We start from the raw sequence: 24,150 nt of genomic DNA, 5'->3' as shown, positions 1-24,150 counted from the left end.
TATCCGATTCAGTCAGCTCCCCACTGAACTCTGTTTGAGTGCTCGCCTTTCTCTATGAGTGAATGAGAATTTCCTCACATCAGCAGTTGGCTCCTTTGCTAGCAGCCAAGTATTTTATCAGCAACTCCATTGTTACATTTGAGCCGTTGAAGTAAAACAGTGGAGGACTCCGTTGTTTTTCTGATAAAACCACACGACAGGAAATTCCTCTTAGTGTCAACTTTTGTTTTTACCAGAATTGTCCATCTCTTCCCCTTTTTGACTCGTGCCCTCTGCAGACTTTGTTGCACAAGTTCAAGCTGCTGTGACAGATGAAAATCATGGTCTGCTTTTGTTACGATGGTCTGTCTAACTTAACACTCTTTGGCTAGGAGCTGCAAGTTTATCACTTACTTTTCATACACACATGATTATCTCAGCAAGAGTTCTCAACAGATGTTGCTTCACAACACCTTGTAGCTATACCTTCAGTGCCTCTTTGGTTATTATAGGAATTATAATCAAGCTTTGGGATTTGAAGGCCTGACAGCCCCTATATGATCAGAGCTCTCTAAGGCAGCTGAGCCGACCTGGCTTACTTCTGATTACTTCATGCTTGAATAAAAGACTTAATCATAAGGACAGTGGATTCATGAACACACATGCCCATTGAGGCGCTGCTTTAAACTGTCAATAGTTTTTTTTGTAGCCTGGTCCTGAAGGGCCTATTGGACGTCTTTGAGCAGATTAAAGCCATCTGCTGAATCTGATGTTGCTCATCAGCATTCAGGCTAAATTAAGAGTATAGATTTACAGGAAATAGAACATGTAAACAAAGTTGCATTACGGCTCTGTAAATCTTTCCGAGGTCTCTTGACAAAATGCACTCTTTTGTATCAATTGGTGAAATAGACTCATTTATTATGGTAATAATAAGTCTTTAAAACTCCGAACAGCAGATGAATATTTATTAGTGAAATACAAAAACCTGTATGATGTTTGTGTATGTAAATTAACATACATCAATTAAGGGCACAAAAGGAATGTCAAAGCTTTTAGTTCTCAGTTTAACAGGAAACTGTTCATATATTTTCCCTAATAGTATGGGACAAATAAAAGAGAAGATAAAACAATATATGTTCTGCACAATTTTTGTTAATTGGTGTAGATTTTGTATTCCTTAGACCTTATGCGAAATGCAGAGGAGTTCCTGTCTTTCACTTTAACCAAATACTTAATAACCACACACTCACTCTAAATTAACTGGCAACTTTTTTGATGATTGATAAGTTTGAATGTTTTAAAAAAATTAAAATGCAATGATTTCAGCTTCTTTTATGAATATGTTGTGTTTTTTTAAATTCACAGTAACATAATAACTTTCAGTTTGGTTTATATATAATTTTATAGATCTAACAACATATTGATTTATTGAGAAAATGATTGACAGTAAAAAAAAGTGTTTGTTGCTGCCCTGCACTCAACTATCTCACATGGCTATAAAAGTTCCCGTTCCATTCAGTTCTGCTTCCAGGCAGCCCCTGAGCTTCACCCCCCCCACCCCCTCTCCTTTTCCACACATTGAGATCCGCCAGCATTGTTCTGCATTGTGAATAATAGCTGTCATCAATGGGCACCTTGGGGCCAATGCGGATAGAAAGTGATGCAGTAGACCCCCATACCCTGATCCTCCCTCTATTTGAGGCTATCAGTCCGTAAACTATCTGGCAGATATATTGCCCTGTGATGGGCACAGAAAGGGCTGCTGGATGAAGGGTGTGGGGCTGTTAGTGACTCTGCCTGACCGGGACAACACTCCGGACTAAAGGAGTCAGACACAGGCAGGAACAGACTCACAGCTGTCCTTTTCTTGAGGTCCTGCATGTGCCAAATGCAGGTCACTTCAGTGTCAAGAGTCCTGAAGGCAAAGGGAGTAAGCTACAGGCTTAGTACAAAGTGGCTCATTGGAGAAACAGCAATAACAACAACTCGAATGAATTGCTCTTGTAACTGAGTGACGGCTCTGATATATAGTGCGGCCATTACAAAGAACACTCTTGGGCGGTCAGATAAAGACCACCTTGTTGTAACTCTGTCTCATCCTTGATGCCCAGATAAATAACCTTGCGGTGTAGACCAGAGCTAGCCGCTAACACAGGCCGATGTTTTAATTCTGCTGCGGTCCACATGCCGCACACAACTGTCAGTCACTGCTTCTTCTCTTGTTTATGTAAAATCTGAATCCGCAGTGGAGGATGTGGCTGAGGGCGACTGAGCGGAGCTGCAAAGATTCACTCATCATTTAATCACTTTAGAAGGCAATGAAAGCATTCCTCTGCAGTCGCATGTGTTAATATCCCCTTTGAGCGCTTTGATGTGGTTACCCCCTATTTGTGCACAACTAATGGTGTGTTTATGTCTTCAAAGGGGACAATTAGCTCCTTGCTCTCAATAGTTTTCTGAAGCTCTCATCTGTTTTGCTTTTTAGTAGTATTGTGTGTCAGTCATGAGGAAGACATAATTACTGGTTTTTGTGCTTTTACTTTTTGGTTAAGCAACGATCGGTGCTTAAAGGCTTTTTTAGTCCTTTCAAAGACCACATTGATGTCAAAGGCTCACCTGCCTCTGCCTTATACTGACTATATTATGATATTATCATGAAGATAATTTCAAGGTTGTATATATCTGACTTGTACAAAATATTTAGTTAGTTGCAAAAGAAAAATGCTCAATTTACAACTTTCTTTCTCTATTTTTTTTTTTTCAGGTCTGTTTGAAGTTGGTGGTGACTGGTTAGAATAAGGAGGTGTCATGTGCTCCATTGTACCAATAAGAAAGTAGCAACATTCAAATCAAATGATGATGATGGTTGAAGGGTTGTTGCTAGGTCGCTGTCAATCAAATCCAATATTTTAGGGATATTTATTGCTGAACTTAAGTTTAGATTTATTCTTATTTTTTTATAATACTACATGCTGCAGAAAAATACTTCTGCATCTTACATGTTTGTGTTGCACGTGCCTGTGCAAATTAGTTTTTTCTATTGTTCTTGCTCTTTTTAAACTGTTCCTCTTGGATATATCCATTGGGATTTTGTCACTCGGTATCCAGCTTGTCATCAGCAGACAAGTGGTATCCTCTGGGATCAAGAGCTTCCAAGGCTTTTAGACCTCTGGCAGGGCAGATGTCTTCATACCAGCTGACATCTGGGCTCAGCCACAGACAAACAGACAGACAAATGAATAGAAAAGCCGGCACTTATTGTAACATGAAACTTTACCGCCTTAGCTCAAGAATCTTAAAATATCTTTTAAAGCTACCTCATGTCTTGAGTCTGGGGTGAAAGGTAGAATGAAAGTTATCTCAAAAACATATAAAACTGATGGATTGGGTAATAACTTTCTAAGAGTTAGTTGTATCATATATACGGAGGAGGAATATGGAGTCATTGTTATCAAAGTGAAATCCTGATAGCAGAGGGAAGAATTTGTCCAAAATGGTGTAACCAGATAAGAAAATGCTCTTGTTCCTTTCCCACATGTGTTTCTTAGGCTTTATTGTTTGTTGATCCCAAACCATAAAAGGTTTTACTGAAAGAGCCCTTTCTCTGTTACAGTAATGGACTCATTTATTTGTTCTTTCTTTATTTGTCATTTCTGAACCGTAAGCTCGTATCTTGGCTGGATTTGGGGTCACTGCAATGCCAGCAGAACCCGCTTGTTCTAGACGTCACTCTAGACGGACCCTCGCTGATGGCTATCTTCATTATCTTTATGCTGTATTGTTTGCTTCAAAGCAAGCTCTGAGGCTAAGCCATAGCCATGTTGTGTTTGAAGCCTTTTATCTATTGCAAGTGTAAGTATATCATCCATCTAGAAACTTGTTTTTATCAACCAAGATTATGGTCTCATACAGCTTCTAAGTAATACTTCCATTTTGCACAGCTTATATCTGGCAAAACAAGGGCTATTGATGTTTTGCTTGATATTTGTGTATGTACTCCTTTTTTTCCCTTCTTAAAATAACAAATCACAGCCCATGAATGTTTAAAACTAAGCAGATCCTCTTTTATAACACAGTTCTACAGCCCTTTTTATGGCAGATATGGAGGATGTTCTGTATGCAGATGGACTAATGCCCAAGTAATGAATATAACAGGTTTTTTTTGTTTATAAAAAGTTGACCAAAGACCTTGTTAATGAGGTCAGTTATTTATTTTGAGCCAATCAGTGCATAACGCTACTCCTTAACAGTCTGTTGGCCGAGGGGCTGAGAAATGGCACAGGAAGAAAACACTGAGGTCTCTCTGAAGAAGATGCGGAGATGACATTATAACAATTATGTCTGATGGGATTCCTCATAAAGTTTCTAAACCTTTGATTACGATTTTTTATGATGTCTGATCACCTGGGTTAAAATGACATAATGACAGAGCTGGAAAGTAAATAAGTACATTAACTTAAGTGCTATACTGTACTTAAGTTCAAGTTTTTCAGTACACAGTCTAAGTATTCTGGTGTTTCTGGTTCTATCCTGTAGCTGCTTTGTGAAGGTGTGTGCTTGTTAGTGTGGTTGCAAGGTCAGGACAGCAACCCTGGAGCTATTGTTGGAATGAATTGCCTTGTTAAAAGACAATTGAGTTTCACACAACCTTTGAAGTGCACAGACTTGAACCAGGGTCGTCTGGTCAAGAACTCAGTGTGAGATAAAGATAGCGGTTGAAATATTTAAAAGGTACACGGGACGTCTCTTTCGAACACTCACATCTGATATCTTGCTTTCTTTTTTTGCTGCTTCTGTCCGTTTTTCACTTTCTGATTTTGTTGAGTTGAAGAGCTTTCCAACAAGTTTCATGTATCTGGAAAGTATGTGCTTCAGATTGTCTTAATACTGGGATGAGTTGGCGTGTGTAGCCGCAGTCAACAGGGATGATTTCAGATGTTGCTCTTTGCAGTGCGTCCTCTAATAGCCGTCCTGCTCTGCAATTACTTTGCAAAGTAACAGTGGCCTGTTGTAACCTGCCTTTTGTCATCGTCCTCTCACCTATCACACATTTAGACATAGTACATTCCCTTAAAGCAGGCCTTGAGGTGAGTTCTCTTACTGGTTGAATTTTAATGAATATGCATATTTTCCGTGCTCGAAAACATGTCATTTTTCCTTCTTACACGTATGTATTGCCTGCATGGATCAGTCCATCTGAGTCGTGGTTACCACTAAAGCACATTAAGGCCAAATGTGAAAAAAAAAATGTGGGTGGTTCATACCTCCCAGATGTCAAATCCAAGTAAAACATTAGTGGAACCTCTATCAGAAGTATTGCTTTTTTATATACCGACATGCAATGATATGATGATGCTCATCTTTTTTTAGTTTTTCAAAGATAACAAGTTGTTAAAGTATCATTCGTGTACTGATTGCTTGGTTAAGCTGGTTTACGTGACAGTGGTTCCTCCCCTTGTGCTGAAGATTGCAGGGGGGCAGAGAGGTCAGAGGTCAGGGCAGCATGTGGACCCAGTCTGTGCCATTTTAGAGCCGACTCGACCCTCCATGGCTGCACTCAGCAGTAATGAACAGCAGGAAGGCTATGCGACATCTAACCCTATTTGAAAATCCGGGGAAACTTCTACCATCTTGGCTTCTTGTCAAGTCATTTAGAGACTGACAGTGACAGGAGGCAGCAGCAGTGACACAGATGGTATCTGTCATTTTAAAAGCTGCAGGTCTGCATGGGGCCATGTTGTTAAAGAGAACATCCCTTTATCGTATGGTTAAACCATTTCACAAATGCTCACTCACTCTGGCAAGGGTAAAAGTTTGACTGTCAGTTGATTAGCAAGGAAACCCTCTCTGACTCTTTGGCTAAATATATAGTGTATCTTCTCCCTTCATGTTTGGGACTGAGGAATGTGATGAGAGAGGAGCTTTCAGTATGTCGGCTTTGCGACCTTCTCCATTGTAAAAATAAATCCCTGGACTGTTAAGTCTCATTGAATGGTTTTTACTCAAAACATTTATGAAACCTCAATGCTGAGCAGTTTAGCGAGTAAGTGCTCCAAAATGAAACACACATGCATGCCTGGTCCTTTTGGCCGGACAGTTTCCTTAGCATTGAATAAATATACGACCCACATTGTGGCAGTTTGCCAGTCTGGCTGATATAATATCAAATCTTTTGTTCAATAAGACAGTAAGTTTGTATAGTCGTTTGGAGTTTTGTTACCAGGTGGAAGAGATCCAAACATTAAAAGTTTCATGTCAGCCTCAAAGAATGTGAAACTCGCTGTGTAGCCCATTTCCATTGCAGGAATTTAACAACCTGTAATCTGAGGCTTCTTTTAACTTGAACCTTTAGGTACCTTTAGGTACTAACTTCTCTTTGACTTTCCACTGTATTTTACAAACCTCTGACATTTTACGTATATTCCTTGAATTATTAATATACTGTTCAAGTTGGTGGTTGTAAGGAAGACAGCAACCGAACGTAAAAATGTATGTCATGATGAGACACAAGTTAGTGCGCTGAGGGAGTGAAGTACAATCTGATTGGTGGCCCCAAATGACATCCAGCAACTTGTCGTTCTTTAGTTTGCGCTGATGCTCACATTTATTTGCTTCTTGGCTCATTTGAATGTTTACTCTGCATTGTCTGGCTGTGTGATGTATCCACTGGTTATTCCAAACATTGAAACATATTCTATACCACTTTTTTATTTCCAACTTTTTCAACTATTCATTGTAAAATGGCCCTAGCCAACCCTCCTCCAAACACTAATGCGGGCCTGGACACCTTTGTTTGTCCAACATGCATTCTCTGTTGTTCTCTTGCTGTCCTGATTGATGTTGAGGCTTAAGTTAAATAGGGGCTACGTTTGTGTTAGTTGTATTCTTTTGATGCAACGACACATCTGCTTAGACAATCATGTTCAACAGATCTGCCAGCAACCCCTGAAAGCAGGAACTTACTTTTAGTATCGTGTACCAAGCCGTGCCAGAACATGATTCCAGTAGCGCGACCAGAAAACCAGTGGAGAAAATTGGAAAGGAAGCCATATCAAATTGATTTGCTTTTACAGTATGTTTTATTAAATTCCTGCAGTGGAAAACGTATGGATTGACAGGTATAACAGCATTGTGATTTTCTTGAACACAATTAGATTACAAAGAAGCTGTGACTGAGTTTAAATCCATTTCACTGTTGGCAGCTTCATCACAGAGAAGATTCCAGGTTCCAATATCACACCTTACATTTTTCCTGTTTCTCAAACTTTTGTTCATAAAATCAGTGAACTGCTGGCTGGTATGAAAGATTTTGACACTCGCACATAATTCACATGATTATCTGTTACTGTGTTCAGCAACCCAGAGCTAAAAATGTGCTTGTAAAGCTGTGCAATGCCCAGCTGCAGCTGTTTGTCACTCATGATTGGTGTGTCCATCCTCCACTGAGAGGTGAAAAGGTGTTGGGCATCAGGGCATTAGGTTATATAACTGTTGTGTAACGATGAACACATTTGTTTTATCTACTCCAAATCTCGCTGTGTGTGCTTTTAGAGCATTTTGGAGAGTGGGAGAGAAAAACGTATAAAAGTCAAATGAATGATAATGGGATAGTAAATGTCTAAAAAGATCACAGGCAGTCTAAATCATTCTCTGGGTTTCCATTTTCTTCTCTGATGGGTTTAACAGGCTACAGCTGAAGTGGCTGTGAACAGGTTGAAATCTGCTTTTTTACTTTTCCTTGAGAGAATTACGACGTCTTAGCTTTCGAAACTCAAAAACATAGAATTTAAAAAATGTTGTAATGAGAGCTTTATAAAGAGTCGTAAACATAGTCAGGTGGTGACACAATCCTCGATTCATGACTATCGTTTGGATAATGCTTAGATTTTTAAAACACAATCCCTCCCATCATCCATAAATTGGACTCTAAATGGACCATTCAGTGACTAGAGCCACTGACATGTTTTCCTTTTTTCTCCATTTGAAGATTTAATCCTGTTCTTGGAGTATTGTTAGCAGGCAGCATAGCGTGACTTCCAGAGCAGCTGAAAATGAAGGAGGCCATAGAGTGTGTAGTGTGTATGTAGGCAGTGACGGAAAAACAAGAAGCTCCCAGCAACGGTTTTCTCACACATGCTCCCCTCTTTGTCCTAAACTCCTCCGATACTTTGTTTTATTACCTCTGTGGTGAAAGAGAGTAAAGCCTGGGAGAAGAAAAAGGGAAGTTAGAGGGCTGTACAGAAATAAACCAAAGAGATCTGACTGTCTCTTGTGAAGATTTATTTGATAGGGCCACAACTAACTATCAGTATTGAATAATTTGTCAATGATATTTTTCAATAACTCTTCAACTCCTTAGTCTATAAGTTTGGCAGACAGTAGTGTAATGTGCCTATTAATATTGCTCTTTTTTTTTGGCTTTACCCAAACAGTCCCAAAATCAAGGATATTCACTTCACTATGAAATATATAAAAGTGGCAAACCCTCACATTATGGAGTCTTAAAGCAGCTTATGTTTGGTATTCTTGCTTAACAAATTATTTAAAGGCAGTTGGTAGAGTGTTTGACCAACAGTAACAATACCATTTTTGGTATGAATTGGTCCTCATTTTCTTTTGTTTGACATAAGAAGTTAGAGAAGAGTTACCATTCCTCTTTACCGTGGCTGCCGTCCCATCCTGAAACAGTATAAGATATTTAAGTTTAACCACGGGAAAGAGAGAACGGCCTCTGAAGTCAGGAAAGGCACTTCTAATGAGAGGGAGTGTGATGCAGTCCAAGGGTGGGGTACATCCTTGCCCATCTACCTGCCATTGCATCCTGCAGAGCACCCTAATCTCCTGTAATTGTGCCGAGTCTGGGCTCCCACCCAGTCTCATTAGGCTCTTTACAGCATTCCTGATGAAAGGTCGCTCCTGGTCTGGCTGGGGGCGAGGGCATGAAGTTTGTGTAAATTGACAGTGACAAGAGTTTGCAAAATACAATTAGAGGAATAATCAGCGTGGACTGATCCCTTCATCTGCCAGTGGTGTCCTGATTATCCTCTCCTCCATCACCTTTTAATTCTACTGAAACACCTCTTTACCAAATATGCCATTGTTCCTCCTCATCAGCTCCTTGTGAGCAAAACACTTCACTTCTAATCTCTGTTTTGCCTCCACCTACGACGTTATCTCCTCTGTTGGGTATTATCTCCATATGGAAGCAACTTAGCCTTGGGGAACATTCACTCAAGAGTGCGCTCTCCTTCAGTGCACAGCGCTTCACTGATGTTTCGTGAGGTGTAAAAAGCAAATGATTATCTGAAAGAAATGTAATGAGACAGGGTCAGTCGCCTTTCACATGTCAAGGCTTTTAAAAAAAACATACTATATTTTTAATCCCATTACTGTCATACGGCCTTTTTGCTTTAGTCACACCATTTTATATTTGTGAGATATTAATTATAATGTGGCAATAAACACAAATGTGAACAATTAATGTGAGGTAAAACCGAATCAGAGTTTGTTGTATGAGGTCACAAAGGTGGCCAAGACACAGTAACGTTTATCTAAGAAAGGGTCAGTATTTGATCAGGATTATTCTAGCAGATACCGATCCATTAAAATCTGCCATCATCACCCTTTATTGATCCTTAAAATCAGCTTGATGCGGTTTTAGTGAATATGACCATACATTTACATGCATGAACCGCAGGTGGAAAATCATAAATGAAGCACTCCAAACATTTAACGGCAAGAGCAAATTCTAATTTCTGCACTACTGTAACATTGATTGTTGATCTACGTTTGGAAAGTGCTGAAAGCTGTTTGAATATCTGGCTTTATGTTGCCTCACATGTGTGATGCTTCCAAGTTGTTTTCCCCTACCTTTGTGCTATGCTGTGTATGAAAACACAACAACAAAACGTATTCAAGGTCAGGGAAACACAACTTCATCGCATTGCTTCTTGAAAAGGGGCTGTTAACAGAGCCCATAGTCTTTGAATTAGATTTAGCCGAGGGTTGTTTGTTTGACTGCTGTTCCTTTCAACCTTGAACAACTGTAAAACCATGAAGTGTCACACTTGAAAAAGAAAAGCAATGAACAGGAACACAATGTTAATTCTCCCCTGTACACCTTGGGCATGACAAGCGTGTCATGAATCTGGCACCTTCTGCCCCGCAGGTAAAAGGCTCGAGCAATTTTCCATCCGCTGCACACATACCACAGCAGCATATCCCACACATGCGACCGAGAGGGAGACAGGCTGAAAACCACAACAAGTCATTTTTGGATTCCTGCTGGATTCCATGTGTTGTCGCGGGCACTCAGTGCTCCAGGGTCAAAGATGGGAACGACAGGTCCGAGCAGGTAGAGCAGATAAAGCACACGCAAAGGGTCACAGGGCAATCCCTTGAGGACCATGAGGTATTTGTTCCTCCTGTGTAGATCATAAAATGTTATTCTGGTGACATGCACTGGTTCATGCAGCTGGCCTGCTTTTTTCTGTGATGTCTGTAACTTTATACTGACAGTAAAAATGAGTGACAGATGTCAGAAAGCTTTTACTTTCCACAGGCTCTACCTTTACTCAAATGTGTGTATATGAAACACACTTGCCTTGCTGTGCAGTGAATTGGATCATCACAACAGGGATTAGAAGAGTTTAGGACTCAGTGGAGCATAATGTTCACTAAACAAACCCAACACTGGAGCCTTTGATGTTGCACATAACTCCCATGGCTAAAACTTTAACAAATAATAACATTAAAGGCTCAGTGGGGCAGGAAATAGCCTGCACACAGACTACCGAGACGCTTGATTGATATTTTTGCTGAAGAATCAGGCAGCATCCCTGGACTTCTCTCAGCAGTCTGCCGCCTATCTAGAGTTTCTTGTCAACACATGCCTTGCGAAGAAGTGAATAAAAACAAAATGCACCTGTTGAAAAAAACAAAGACAAGCTGAGAATTTAGATATTGCTAATCTGCATTCTCACACGAGAAACGTTCAATTGAAGGAATGTGTCTGACACAGCTGACTTGAGTGGGCTGACACAGTTGTCATTAAAGCAAAAACATGATGGTACAGCAAAGCCTTTACTTGACATAGCAATAACAATTTATCTGCAGATTACTTTCTCTGTTTGGTTTAGTTAATTGTTTGGTCTATAAAAATTAGAAAAATGTAAAACTGTAAAAATCCCATTACAGAATCCTACAGTAAAATGTAGTCATTTTTGTTTTGTTTACCAAAAGTTTATTTTATTCAATTTACCACAATATACAACAGCAAGTCATTTGCAAATTTGAGAACCTGGACTATCATCAATATATCATTTTGGCTTTCAAATAAACAACGATTTTCTGTTAAACTACAAATCTATTCATTAACTAATAGTCGCAGCTCCACATGATTTCCTCTTCTGATTAATTCATATTTCAAGAAAGAAGCTGGAGGGTTTTACTGTAGTACAATTTTAGTTTATTTAAAGTAATTAGAGATTCAGCAGCTCAGAACGCTCCACCACTGAGATGTGTGGTAGCCTCCTGGTTTTAATGCCCTAATAAAAAGTATTTTAAAAAGAAAAACAAACTACAAACTGTTTATACTTTATACTGTAATACCCCTTTTACTTAATGGTGGTTTGCCTTTTTTTTCTCCGAAGTTAGAGCAGATTGTTAATGACCTCATGGAAACATCAGAGGTTTGTGAAAGGAGGTACGGACGTCTTAAAGATCAGTGGATAAACATCACAGAGGGCTGTGTGTGGTTGGTGCTTTGTCATTAAGGGGACATATTTTAACTAGGTTTCATGAGAGCCACACCACGTCCGACTGATAGTGCCACTTAACAACAACTCAGCTGCTACACTGACCACAATTACAGGGCTTGAGGAAGGAACTTGTACCCCACACTGGCACTGAGATTACATCACATTGGATTAACGGCTTGGAAATGATTGGATTCTTAATACAGCATACATAGTTTTCTGCTGTAAATCAGAGCAGTGCGGTGAAGTAAAGATGTTTTACCAGAGCAGGCACTTTGACAACTAAAGTGTGGTCCTCTTTGATTTAGAATTATTATATTATTATTATAGCTGTGTTTTAGTTATATGATGAATGAGAACAGAGCTGAATCACATAGTGTCAACTTGATCAAAATCCAGCAGCACATCTGGGCTTTTGTTGACGTAGCAGGAGCTAACAGCAGGGGGCAATGTTGAACTTGATCTTAGGCCTTAATGAGAAGGATGGAAAGAAATGCATCCTGTGTCAGTCAATTTTTCATAAAATTACAGCCTATCAGATTATTGTCTCCTGTAGTTTGATATGTATTTACTGTCTGGTCTGAGGATCTGACTAACCAATGTTTTCAGTCGTTTACAAGTAAACCTAAACCTAGAGCTAAAGTACTTACTGTGAATAAAAGAACCAAACCGCAGAATTAACCCGTGAGTCATTTTAAATGTAGCTTTGGGATTCATTGGCTATCTACCTCTAGAAAAAATATCCATGGAGAAACCATGAAGAGTTACAGGGTCCATAAAATAACTTTTATACTTATGTTTGTGAGCATCAGTTCATCTGTGTTGTTTGAGCTCCTGCCAGGCAGCTTTGTGTGGCGGCTTGTCGGACAGATTAAAGAAACGTGTCCTCTACAAACGCATATTTATTAGTTTAGCAACTTTGAGCAATGAGGCAACTTTCAGTGCTGTACATTTTACATAACAGGCAGTAAGGCATGGCACACAAGGTAAAATAAAAATAATCACTTTAAGAATATTTAAAAAAGAAATAGAATGTAAAAAATGTCCAAAGAATCATAAATCATTCAACATTTTCATTTAATGCAAGAGATAAGTAAGTGATCCCAAAGTCTTAAAACCAACCAATTCAGGCTTTTAAAAACCCTTAAATAACCATTTTAGGGTCGGCAATGCTGGAGGTCAAAGGTGAGGATGAGTTTCCTGTGAAAGAGTAAATTGTCAGTTCCACTTCATAAAAATTTTGTGGTCGGATAATGAACCATCCTGCTCTCACATGTGCGGGTAAGTCATCTGAATAAAACCTCTAGCTAATCCCCATCTTTTTAGCACCTGGTAAATGAAAGCATCTGTGAGGACAGCAGGGAATGAACACTAGCAACGCAAACCAGCAGGCCTTTAGATCAGGGCGCGAAAAAGGAAACCGGTTATGCTATCCTAGGTGACCCCCCCCCCCCCTCATCCCTCAATGCATACTGCAATTTTCCGGACCTTGACCCCTCTCCGATAATATCAGAGAGCTGATGGTTTTTGTTGGCCCTTAGTGGTCTGCCGAGAAGTTGGCTTCCACCGTCCTAGGAGCAGTGGCTGTCACCCTTATCGCAGGAAGTCAGACAATCCAGCCGAGGAATGTAAACCCAGAGCTCTGCTGCAGCTGAACTTTCAGAAACACAATCAAGTTTTAAGGTTTTGTTTTTTATCCTACACCAGATTGCTTTGGAACTGACTGTCCATTGCAGGGTAATACACATTATACACGTTTATTTAATATTTCACACACAAGAAGACACAACAGCACGGAGCAATTGGGTAGTACATTAGGTTTGTTAACCTATCAGAACAATGTACAGACACTCATATTATAACATTAGCATGTGATGTGGGAGGTTGGTTAATGTTTCTTCTTTTAAATATGATGTGAGCAAAATTGCTTTCATGCAAGGTGGCCCACCTTTGTTTTGGAATCCTTTATGCACTACAATCAAATGTAGCATAAACTTCAGCTTCCAAATAAATATAAAGTTGATTAAACACTGTATATTTAGTACTGATACGATTATTTATTTGAAGAGTTAAAGGATGGGTCAATTTCTTTGTAGCCATCTTAATACTAAACTGACATATTAATTCATCAAAAGGGTTATTGGACATTTGCCATATTCTCTGCATAGAAATCCCTTGTGAAGTGATCACATTGAAAACCATTTTAAAGCCTTAAAACGTCTCAATCAATACAATTATTTGTATGCAGTGCATTTGATTGCAAGCCAGCCTAGCTATTTCCCCCCTCTTTCCATTTTTCATGCTGAGCTAGGCTTCATATTTGACATACAGACACCAGACTTCCATGAATTAGTTATTCTTTCAGTTCAGATGTTGTATAACTTATACTATGGTATACAGATGTTGATCATGAAATTCTCTCTCTAAGGTTTCTTTAATTAACATTTTATAAAGGAATCCTCATGTTTGCCATCCTTCAACACCTGGTGAAACAGTCCCGTGCGATTCTCTCTACATGGGTTTGACCCTGACCTTTGGCCTTCAAACCTTGACATGGGGAATAGACTGGGATGCATACATTCTATTTAGGTTGAGGCGTCTGATCTCTTTTTTGAAAAAACGTGCACGTCGACCCCCCAGAGACTCAGGTCACGCAGAAGAAACCTTGGTGATGTGATGTTCAGGGAAGGGGGTTGATCTGAAAACATCATTCTTCTTTTGTGAAGGAGGCTACAGCTCTTGTTTCACTCCTTTTAGATGTGTCTGATCACTCTGCTGGAGGTTCAGCTTGGTGACGGATTGATGGATGAGTGAGGCAGACATAACGAAAAGCCCCCTGGAGTCAGGTGAAGGTGCAGCCTCGGCTCCAACCCCCCAGACTCAGGTCATTGAGTTTAATGTTAGGAGGATATGCTTTTATGGTTCGTAGTGTTAATGTTGTGTAGCAAAGAAAGAAAGCAGTAGATAATCTTTCCATGTTGCAACCACATAATGACAATAAACCGGTGCATCTTTTAGGGTTTGGCAGAGTTTTAGAACTTTTTATGGATTTTCCCCATGAAAAGACAAAAGAAGTAAATAAACTAATACAATGAAAACCTTCTAAAAGCACATACCAACATTAAAAACATAAAGCCTGTGCATGGTTATCCTCTAATGAGTTTCTTCTGCCCTCTAAACACGACTTTGGCTGAACTCAATACCTGATTGGAGAAACAGACACACGTCCTGTTCTTGATAAAAACATGGTTCTTTATTGATCCACTGTAGACGTTCAGTTTCCAGTGTTGCATTTTTGTTTTCTGACCTGTAGCAGTTCAACATTCCTGACTGCTTATTGGGCAGAAAGTTTGGGAGAATGATGAGCGTGACACTGACCCTGGGCAGACTCCAGCTCAAACTGCCACACAGGTGTGTGGCCTCAGGGGGACCAGGGGGGATGGATGTCCTTACACACACTGAACACAACACAAACACATTTTTGCTGCAGATCTCACCCCCAGGGCTTTAATTCTGCCCTTGACCCAAGGTCATATCCCTTGTCTTCTTAAGTTTTGTTGTTTCTTCATAGTTTTCCCTCAAACTTGTTGCCGTTACAATAATTATTTAGCATGCTATTAATTTGTACTAAAAGGCAGGCACTCTCTTTCACCCCAGGAAACGGCCTGGTTGAATACATCTCTTGTGATGTTGAACCCAATTTAAAATCAGGAGTGGATTTTCAGCTGCTGTTGATCTATTCTGGTTAAGAAGGATCAGAGATTGAAATCGATCTGGATTTGTGTTTCATAGTACAATGAAATGTTGACTTGATGTTAAAGGTTGCTTTTAATATTGTGTATTGCATGCTGTTTAGTTTTTAAATGCTGGGCAATTGAAAGAGAGCAGTGTTGGTGTGAACATTTCCAGATGCTGTAAACTGAGAGGGAAATAGTTTAATTTGCTGGTTAAACCCTGGCATTGCAATGCACCAACATTTGCTTGCGGGAGGAAAAAGTTTCATAAAGCAATTTTCCCTGCGTTTGTACTCTTCCTCCGTACTGTAACTCTCGTCTTTTGTGGACACGGCGAAAGTTTACATGCCAAGTAAAGGTTTCTTCCTGATTTTCTCCATGGCTTTTGGTTTTCAGTCCATGATTCCTTCTGCTGGCGTGCAAAGTTAAATAGCCCAGTTTCATCACGTTTAAAACTACACTGTGAGCATAATCTATGCTGACTAACCCCCATTTGAACAAAATGAAACACTAACGCAGTCAATGTCGAGCCGTGTCTAAGACTGCCGTGCAGCAGTGAACTCATTACTCCTTTTCATTTTCAATCTCCATATCTCCTCATTATTCAGACGCTCTGCAGCTCAAATTATAGTATATGGTGAACTGTCAGCACCTGTATCTGACCCGAGTCATTATGTGTAGTTTGGGACGTGGAGGGAAAGATTATATCTCACCTGGGTAATGACTGCCTCGGCAGGATATTTAGCTGATGGAAATGAGATAGAAAAGCTTTGCCTCCCGGTGGCGGTTTTGGAAGTTCTGCATGATTGACGAAGGCCATTTCTGAGTAAAAGGCAGCACGTACACAAATCTTACACATCTCATTTTGTTCAACTGAATGTATTACTTGCTATTTTTTTATTCTCTTTTGGATACATTGTGCTTTCAAAAATGTTTCTTCTCTTCTCAGAAGACAGGTTTAAAGATGGAAACGGTGCACACACTTTACCGCAGTCATTTTCATGAATTTCCAGGCACTTTCCACATTTTCACAAACCAGTTCCAGATTTAAATTTGGAAAACATTTAAAAGTTAATCAGACTGACATTAAAAGGAAGACACATTTTTTTCCTTACTTCTAAAATCTTAATGCTGTTTTTACCAAATCATTAGTGATTTTCCTGTTCTCTGTTCTTCCATTTCTGCTTTTGGCTGTTGTTCAAATAAATGCAGATTTAACTTTAACTCAGCACTCGTTTCTTCCCGTCAGATGTTAATGAATGCGAGGAAACCAATGGCGGCTGTGAGGCTCACTGCTGTAACACCATCGGAAGTTTCTACTGCAGGTGTCCTCCTGGACAGAAACTGAATGAAGATGGCAAAACATGTCAAGGTGAGTCCTTTAGTAGTTAAATGATACCCATTTTTGTGGTTCAGTTTATCATATTTTACACCTATGATGTTTTCGGACTTTGGGATCTAGCTTTTTTATCACATGGAACATGAAATCCACATCACTACACTCTTATACAAGCACAAATCACCTCTAAAAACAGTTGTATTATTGCGCAGCCCGAGATGACTGCATGGAATGTGACCCCCATGCTGTCCCTTTACTCCACTTAACTCCCATTATACTATGACATTATTAAGCCATGCTGCCGGTGTGGCTCCTAGTCCTACGTATCATATCTGTGGGTGGTTGAAACCTGCATATTACAACAACCATTGAATGGGTTGCTTGGTGTTCCTTCAACTTTCCATCAACACATCACAACATCATGCACCTTCAAACGGAATGTTTTCGCCATCAGCCTTATCTGTGCTTTTTGCGTAGTGCTTATCAAAGCCCTCTTCTTTCCTTCTTTATTTATCTACACTGTAGATGTTAAAAATATGTAGACTTCTGCTGTTTCATGACTGTCTGTGGAGGAAAGCACAGCCACCAGCCTATCAAGAGGCCCAGCATCTCTGAACCACTGCTCATCTTAACTGAGTATCTTCCAAAACGTTTTACCATGACATTCCCATTTTGATCCATCAAAATTTGATGTTCCTGATTAGGAAATATCTTCAAGACGGTGTTTTAATCAGAATGATGATTCCTCTGAGTAGTAGCCAAGCCTAGAGGAGGGAGTGCTCTGCAGAATGTCTCTCTGCTGGATGAACCAGAGAGTTTCAGGTCACGGTTATTACGAGAGGTTGATAGGAACATTGTCACAGCTGGCTTTCATAGCTCTCTGCCCTCCGCCACTGGTGTTTATTGGAGGAACGCAGCTAACCGCAGCATTAATGCCCTAATTGTCTGTAATTGGCGGCAGTATTAACAGAAGTAAAAGAAGCAGGATGGATGTGGTGGATGTTTAAGTTAGCGTTGCATGTGTGGCGTGCTGCGTCTGCAGAAAGTGATCAGCTTTCCTTCTGTCTGACAGACTAAAGCTGGGGGAGCTTCACGCACAAAGTCTGCTAAGTCTGGATGAGAGACCAGATCCATTCATTTAGCTGTTAGGAATAAAACGTTTCTCGGGAGTTGATTGCACACAACCACATTACTATTTTGGGGGAATACTGTCCTTGGCAACGTGCAATTCCTTTGATGAAAAACATCTGCTGTGGGATGTTAATATGCGACTATTGGCCCTGACAAGAAACAAACAAACGCATCTTTTGTTCAGTGCCGAGAAAAAAGAAAGAAAAAAAAGAAATATCGAATTACCAATTGAAGCCCTGGATTTTAGCTCCTGTTGAAACTGTGTTTTATTTATGCAATTCTTCAGTCCTATATACTTATTTTTTGTTGATTGTTGATACACATGGCACTGATCAAAGGGGAAGAGGCCAAAAGTGACTGCAGTGCTGCTTAGTACAGTGCAACAGTGTCAGCATTTTAGCCATCATGCTCAATGAACTTTAATGCTGAGAGCAATACGAGCGTGAAGGTGGGAGTGATGGTGTGCCCATGCTTGGCACCTGTCTTAAGAGTAAGCTCTAGGGGTGTGGGGGTTAGGTCCAAAATCAGCAGCTATAGATGCTCTTGGTACCTCTCAGAGCAGGACAGTTCCCGGAAAAAATATCTTAATAAGGAAAAAAACCCTCCATGTTAGTGCGTTCTCTTTCTGGTGTTTTATTTCAATTTTATTACCCTGGCAAAGTATTTAAAACAGTTATGGCTCCAGGCTTATCATCTGTCTACCATTCCTGAGCGACCTGCCGTCCTCCTCACCTGGCTGGCATCAGTGTCCTCATCATTCTAAAGTTTGCATTAATAGGCATTTTATGTGCAGTCTTTTGAAAATGTTGGCGTGCACTGCGACAAAAACACTGTGTATCAGTTTCTGCTGGTCTGTCTGAGCTTAAGAACTTCTCAGATGCTTGTGGCCTGATGTAATGATTATTCAGGTGTATGTTACAGAAGCTTTAAGTTTGCATTATTAAAAAGAAAGGTCATAAGAAGTGAAGCTTGCAGTCATTGTATCCCGCAGAGGTCTCTTAAGGGCCATTTCTGTTCAAATCGGGGAAGTGATGCTGACCATGACCATGCTTTGCTCTTCATAAACTCTATAAAGTGCCGTCACAGTGCTGCTGCTGCTGCTGTGTTTGTGTGTATGTGTTGGCAGATCATGAGAGTGCACAGTGCTTAGCTCGTGAAGAGATGATTTTACTGCAAGGCTCATTCCTTTTTCAGATGTTTAGATATTAAACACTGGATTGAATGTCTGGCACTTATAACATTTGGCTTTCCTTGAGTGGCATTAAAAGAAATATATAAGTCAGTATCAAAGGGAAAATATAGACAGCCCGTACTCTTCTGTTCACATTCTTTATGCTCCAACACCAGAGTGATGTGCACTCATAAATCTTGCCCCTTTATCTCATAATATTCTTTGAAAAATGCAGTGGCCCTTTAAAGTTTTCTACATTTTTCAGGGAGAGACATCAATCAGTGTCGGCTGGAAAATGCAGAGGTATTTATGTGTAATTCATAGACCACTGGATATACCTTTAGTGTTGGAAAGAGGAGGATCTTTAATGCGATGGAGATTTAGTTCGGTTAGATGGGAGGGGGAAATGAGAGAGGGGGATGGAGGAAGGCAGAGAAAAATCAGGAGTCAGAGTGAATAAGAAGTATTTACCCGGTTACATCAGACCAGGATTCAGCACCTGCAGAGCAGGTCATCCACTTAATTTTTCATTGCAAATTTACAAAGAAAAAATACGATTGAATTGCTTTATTTTTTCAGTAAATATTATAATATTTTTAAAAACCTTTCTGTAAGGCATTACATTTCAACCATGACTTTGTCATCAGGATGGTGGATTTTGTTTTTGGTGTTAATTGAAGCGATGGCTTACCTGACATCTGCAGCAAACTATCCACAGAATTACTACAGGAGGATTTGCTATAGGCCACACTGTTACCATGGATACAATGGCTACAGACATTTCTCCCCAGCTGCAGGTAAGGTGATCATTTCACAGCCAAAAGGCAGATGAAGCTGAAGTAGCAGTGCTATAATGCTAAAAATAGGTTTTGTGTCATGCAACAAGTCAATATACAGTAAGATTTAATGCAGGGAGTCTCTCACAGGAGTCGGAGTGTTCTTCCGAGCCTCAGTCTGCTGTCTGGCACTGTCTCTGATCAGAGAAGGGGAGGACTGCTTTTACACATATTAGAGCACATGAAACATGAACTATGAATCAGGAAAAGTGTGTAGTATTGGAAACACTACCAAGACTAGAAACCAGATAGCTCTCACCAGATTATGTCAATACTTTTATCTCTGTATATTTTTTTTTCATGTTTGGGAAGAGTGCTTGGGGATACATTTACGAGATGAAGCACGTTTTTAAAAAAAATGATAACCGTATTGCTGACAATCCTCCCTCTGATCTGCTGATATGTCATTCCTGAAGATAAATCATGGCTATTTAAAATAATGGATTATGTGTACCAACAAATCACCTTTCGGAAACGGACCAGAATAGTTTTCCATGATGAATACATCGTGCTGTAGGTGGCTGCAGGCAGTGAATTACTGTGTTTCTGTATAAGCCAACGTCTGCGGAGGCTTTGGCTCCAAGCTGTTAGGGGGATCATGTTCTGGAAGTGGAAACCAGCCTGGAGGGGCTTCACTGTGCGTTGCATTCTACAGAAGATCAGCAGCTCAACAGCGCTGGATCATTTCATGAAAAACCAAACCAGAGGATGGAAAAACGAATGGAGGGTTTCTGCCAGCTTTCCTGGACAAAGTGAAGCTGGAGTTTGGCAGCTGATAAACAAAGAGGAGGAAAGTTTAGAAGCTAATTTCTGCCACAACATTATATCTGAAAATGTTGTTGGATATAATTGGAAGTAGACGGGCTGAGCTGTAGGATTTTCTTGAATTAAGATGCCTGGAAAGGGTTTTACTGGAACCATTAGGCAAGTAAATTAAAGTCGCTTTATGTTCATACAATGCAGTTTGGTTCTTATCCTAATACTAGGGTAGAATCAGTGTGTTGTGAAGCACATTGAGTACTAAGACAGTTTTATTTATTGTATTATTTTTGATGAGGCTCACATGAGGTTTGTCCTGCTATGCCATATGTGACTCCATATCTGCTGAATGTGTTTAGTATAAGTATGTTTTAATATGTTACATTATTTTAATTTCAGATTATAGATTCAGTACCACCAAAAGTGGTCTATCCATCTATTCTCTATCCATTTCCTCACCCAGTTTTTCCTTGCCTGGTTGCTTTCCTAACTTACATTTTGTGAGAGGATAGGTCCACCATTTCTCTCTATCACAGATACATCTAAATCTACAGTCATAATGACATCTATAGGCAGTTTGACTTGGCATGTCTTCAGACTGTCAGAAAAAACTGCGCTAAAAGGCAAAATATAAAGGAAACTGTATACATGTATTTATTTGCAAATTACTCTTTCCTAGAGGGGTTCAATGTTGTCTATTATTCTTTTAGGGAGAGGGGATTCAAACTATAATGAATGTTGAGAAGTGTTTTGTGGATGTTTGTTTTCACTGAACTGTTTATAACATTGTTTACAACACAGTGCCTGAAGGCCTCAAACACAGAGAGTGTGGTCAGTGGTGAGAAAGTAAAAACAACACAAAAACATTTCATTGACACAATTACAAAAGGGAAATAATCCACCCTAATAAATTATATAATTAACCTAGCTTATAAAACCATTATTTTTTCACTGGAATTACTATTCTGAATTTCTTAAAATCTATTCTTGCTGAGTTTGGACCATCCTCAAACAAGACATTTTTTAACCAAATATTCAACTTCTGATGTGCAAACTGTTTTTACCGACATCATGCTTCAGCCAAAAGACACACTCACCTCTTTAATGTGCCACACCATATTTTTCAGTCACTCCACCATGATAATTTGAGTAATGTTGAGGAAACAGGTAACTGGTCACTGGGCTGGTGGAGAGGTTAGTCAGACTTCATGTCCTAATGTTCCTAATGATGAAGGCAGAAGTCCAAACAGAGCAGAGCTTAAATGATCAGCTTTTATCTCACAGGGGGTCTGCTGCGTAACTCAGAAGACAAATTATCAGTCTCTGACCCCTAAAATAAGTTGTTTAGGAACCCAGCTTCTTTCATTTCAAATCGGGTCACATTACAAGGCCAACCACCACTTTCCCAGAGAAAGAACCCCTTTTTTGTATTTGTTTATAATCTCAACGATCGGCAAAGAGGAATGTGTATGTTCTGCATCCTCTGATTTGAGTTTCCGTATGTTTTGCTGCACACAAGGGACTTCGGAAGAAGCTAAGGAATTTAAATTTGGGTTTTTAATGTTCAGTAGTTGTTACCACATGGGAGATTTGTTTGTTTGAGTTGCAATGCACTTATAGAATACTTTCCCTTCTCATCTATCATCCCCTTTCCTCTTGGAGTGCATCTTTATCCGAAAACCTGTGTGAAATTCCTCCCTCAGCTTGGCAACTCATCTGAGCTTCATTCTTGTGACCAATTTTTTCTCATAATAAGAGGGGATGTAGTCAAATTGCACTAATTTGTCCCCGATCTCTCTCCTGCCTGCCTCTGTCCCCTCTTTTCTCCCTCCCTCCCTACAGATATTGATGAGTGCCAGGTCCATAATGGAGGCTGCCAGCACAGATGTGTTAACACCAGGGGCTCGTACTACTGTGAATGCCACCCGGGCTCTCGCATGCATGTGGACGGCCGCACCTGCATCGGTAAGGAACATTAGCGCTATGTGCTAACACTTTAAAAGCTGGGAGAAAGGTCAGCAGTCTTCACAGGGAAATAATACTCCTAACAGGACATTTGGCCCTGCTAGGGCTTCGTTAGCACACTTTGAGTTATGTCACCATCGCAGTTTGATTTGATGTTTCATCCTTCCTTTGATTTAATTAGTAGTGTGGGGACGTGCAACATTTCCCCTTTGTGATTTGGCTCCAGTTGTTCAAAACTCACGTAAACACTGAACACTCTGTTTTGGAGGAACTCCTCTGTAAGTATTTACTGCATGTGATGTTATTCCATCATCATCTCATTGTCGTTTAACCATGTAAACCAGATACTGTATATGATGTTGCAGTAACAGACCCCTCTGAACCTGATATAAAGCCCCATTGTGAAATGATTAAAACAAAATTTGCTGGTAATACTAAACTGAGTTACACTCTGTGGATTTAAAATTCCCATTAGTGGCTAACTTGTAAAAACATACTTTTCTTGGGAGGGAGTCAACTCCATCTGATATTTCCTCAAACATCAATCTACTGAAGCTCAAACTTAATGCTAATGTGGTTGTGATGAATCAGTGGATGATGATTTATTAATAAATACAAAAAATCTCTTATCCAAATCCAAAGAGGTCTGAATAATTGATCATCAAAATAGGTGTCCCGTCATAGCACTGCCTCCCATAGGCTTGTGAACTTTTTTTTTGGCCAGGCAGTGTATTTCCATATTAATTGATGAACTGACCAATTGTATGGACACTACTGTGGACTCAGTTCCCTAGGTTAAGAAACTGTCCCCTGTTTGAACTTCACAGTGCCTTAATCCCCTCTGCTGCCTAATCTTTTTTTAAATAAAAAATGAGAGATTCATCACATAATATACCTAGTTAAAATTAAACAAAGTATCGCAAGTATTATAGTGAGATAAAAAAAAAAAACAAGGATTGATTTACTTGTTTTTTCCAACTATTCCCTTCATTACCTTTTCCATTTATTTCTACACTCACATAAGCTCCACACAGATCTGCGTGTTATGCTGTCACTCTTGACCTCTGCTGTAGCTGTATGTTGTTCCTGTCATGCCAGAAACATTAGAATTTGGTTTTTCAGAAATAGCTGACCGAGAAAAGAGTATAAACCTGGCACCGGTGTCTGCAGTCAGGAATGTATACAGAGTGTCCTGACATTTAGAGTGGAACTCAGCATGTGTTTCTTGGCTTCATAAAGCGAAGTGGTCTCATTGTCTTATTTAGCAGGCACCGTAGCTGCGACCGTACTGTCCCTACGAGGCCCTTGTGTGACAGCTGTTGTGTGAAGAAAATGACTGATTACTCTAATAATCACAGTGCACATCTGGATTGACTCCCCGGTGGAGCTTATCTGTGCGGCTGCAGCGTTCATATCGTGCAGAGGCAAGCTGCAAAATTTGTGCATGTTCACCAATAGACCAAGAAGTAATTATTAC

At 39.9% G+C, this 24,150-nt stretch overlaps 1 protein-coding gene across 2 annotated transcripts in view; it reads left to right on the top strand.

Moving 5' to 3' along the window:
• megf6b (multiple EGF-like-domains 6b) overlaps positions 1-24,150 on the top strand; it is a 51,848-nt gene that overhangs the window by 10,164 nt on the left and 17,534 nt on the right. The window contains exons 5-6 of one of the 2 annotated variants that reach the window (XM_063910195.1): positions 16,722-16,844; positions 22,551-22,673. In XM_063910195.1, the coding sequence (XP_063766265.1) occupies positions 16,722-16,844; positions 22,551-22,673 (246 nt within the window). Of the gene's footprint in view, positions 1-16,721; positions 16,845-19,663; positions 19,911-22,550; positions 22,674-24,150 lie in introns of those variants that run through there. The other variant, XM_063910196.1, reaches the window with a different exon arrangement.

The sequence above is a fragment of the Eleginops maclovinus genome, chromosome 20 (assembly GCF_036324505.1).
Source record: "Eleginops maclovinus isolate JMC-PN-2008 ecotype Puerto Natales chromosome 20, JC_Emac_rtc_rv5, whole genome shotgun sequence".
Classification (NCBI taxonomy): domain Eukaryota; kingdom Metazoa; phylum Chordata; class Actinopteri; order Perciformes; family Eleginopidae; genus Eleginops; species Eleginops maclovinus.
The sequence above is the reverse complement of the archived record's forward strand: the minus strand, read 5'-3'. Positions and strand labels throughout refer to the sequence as shown.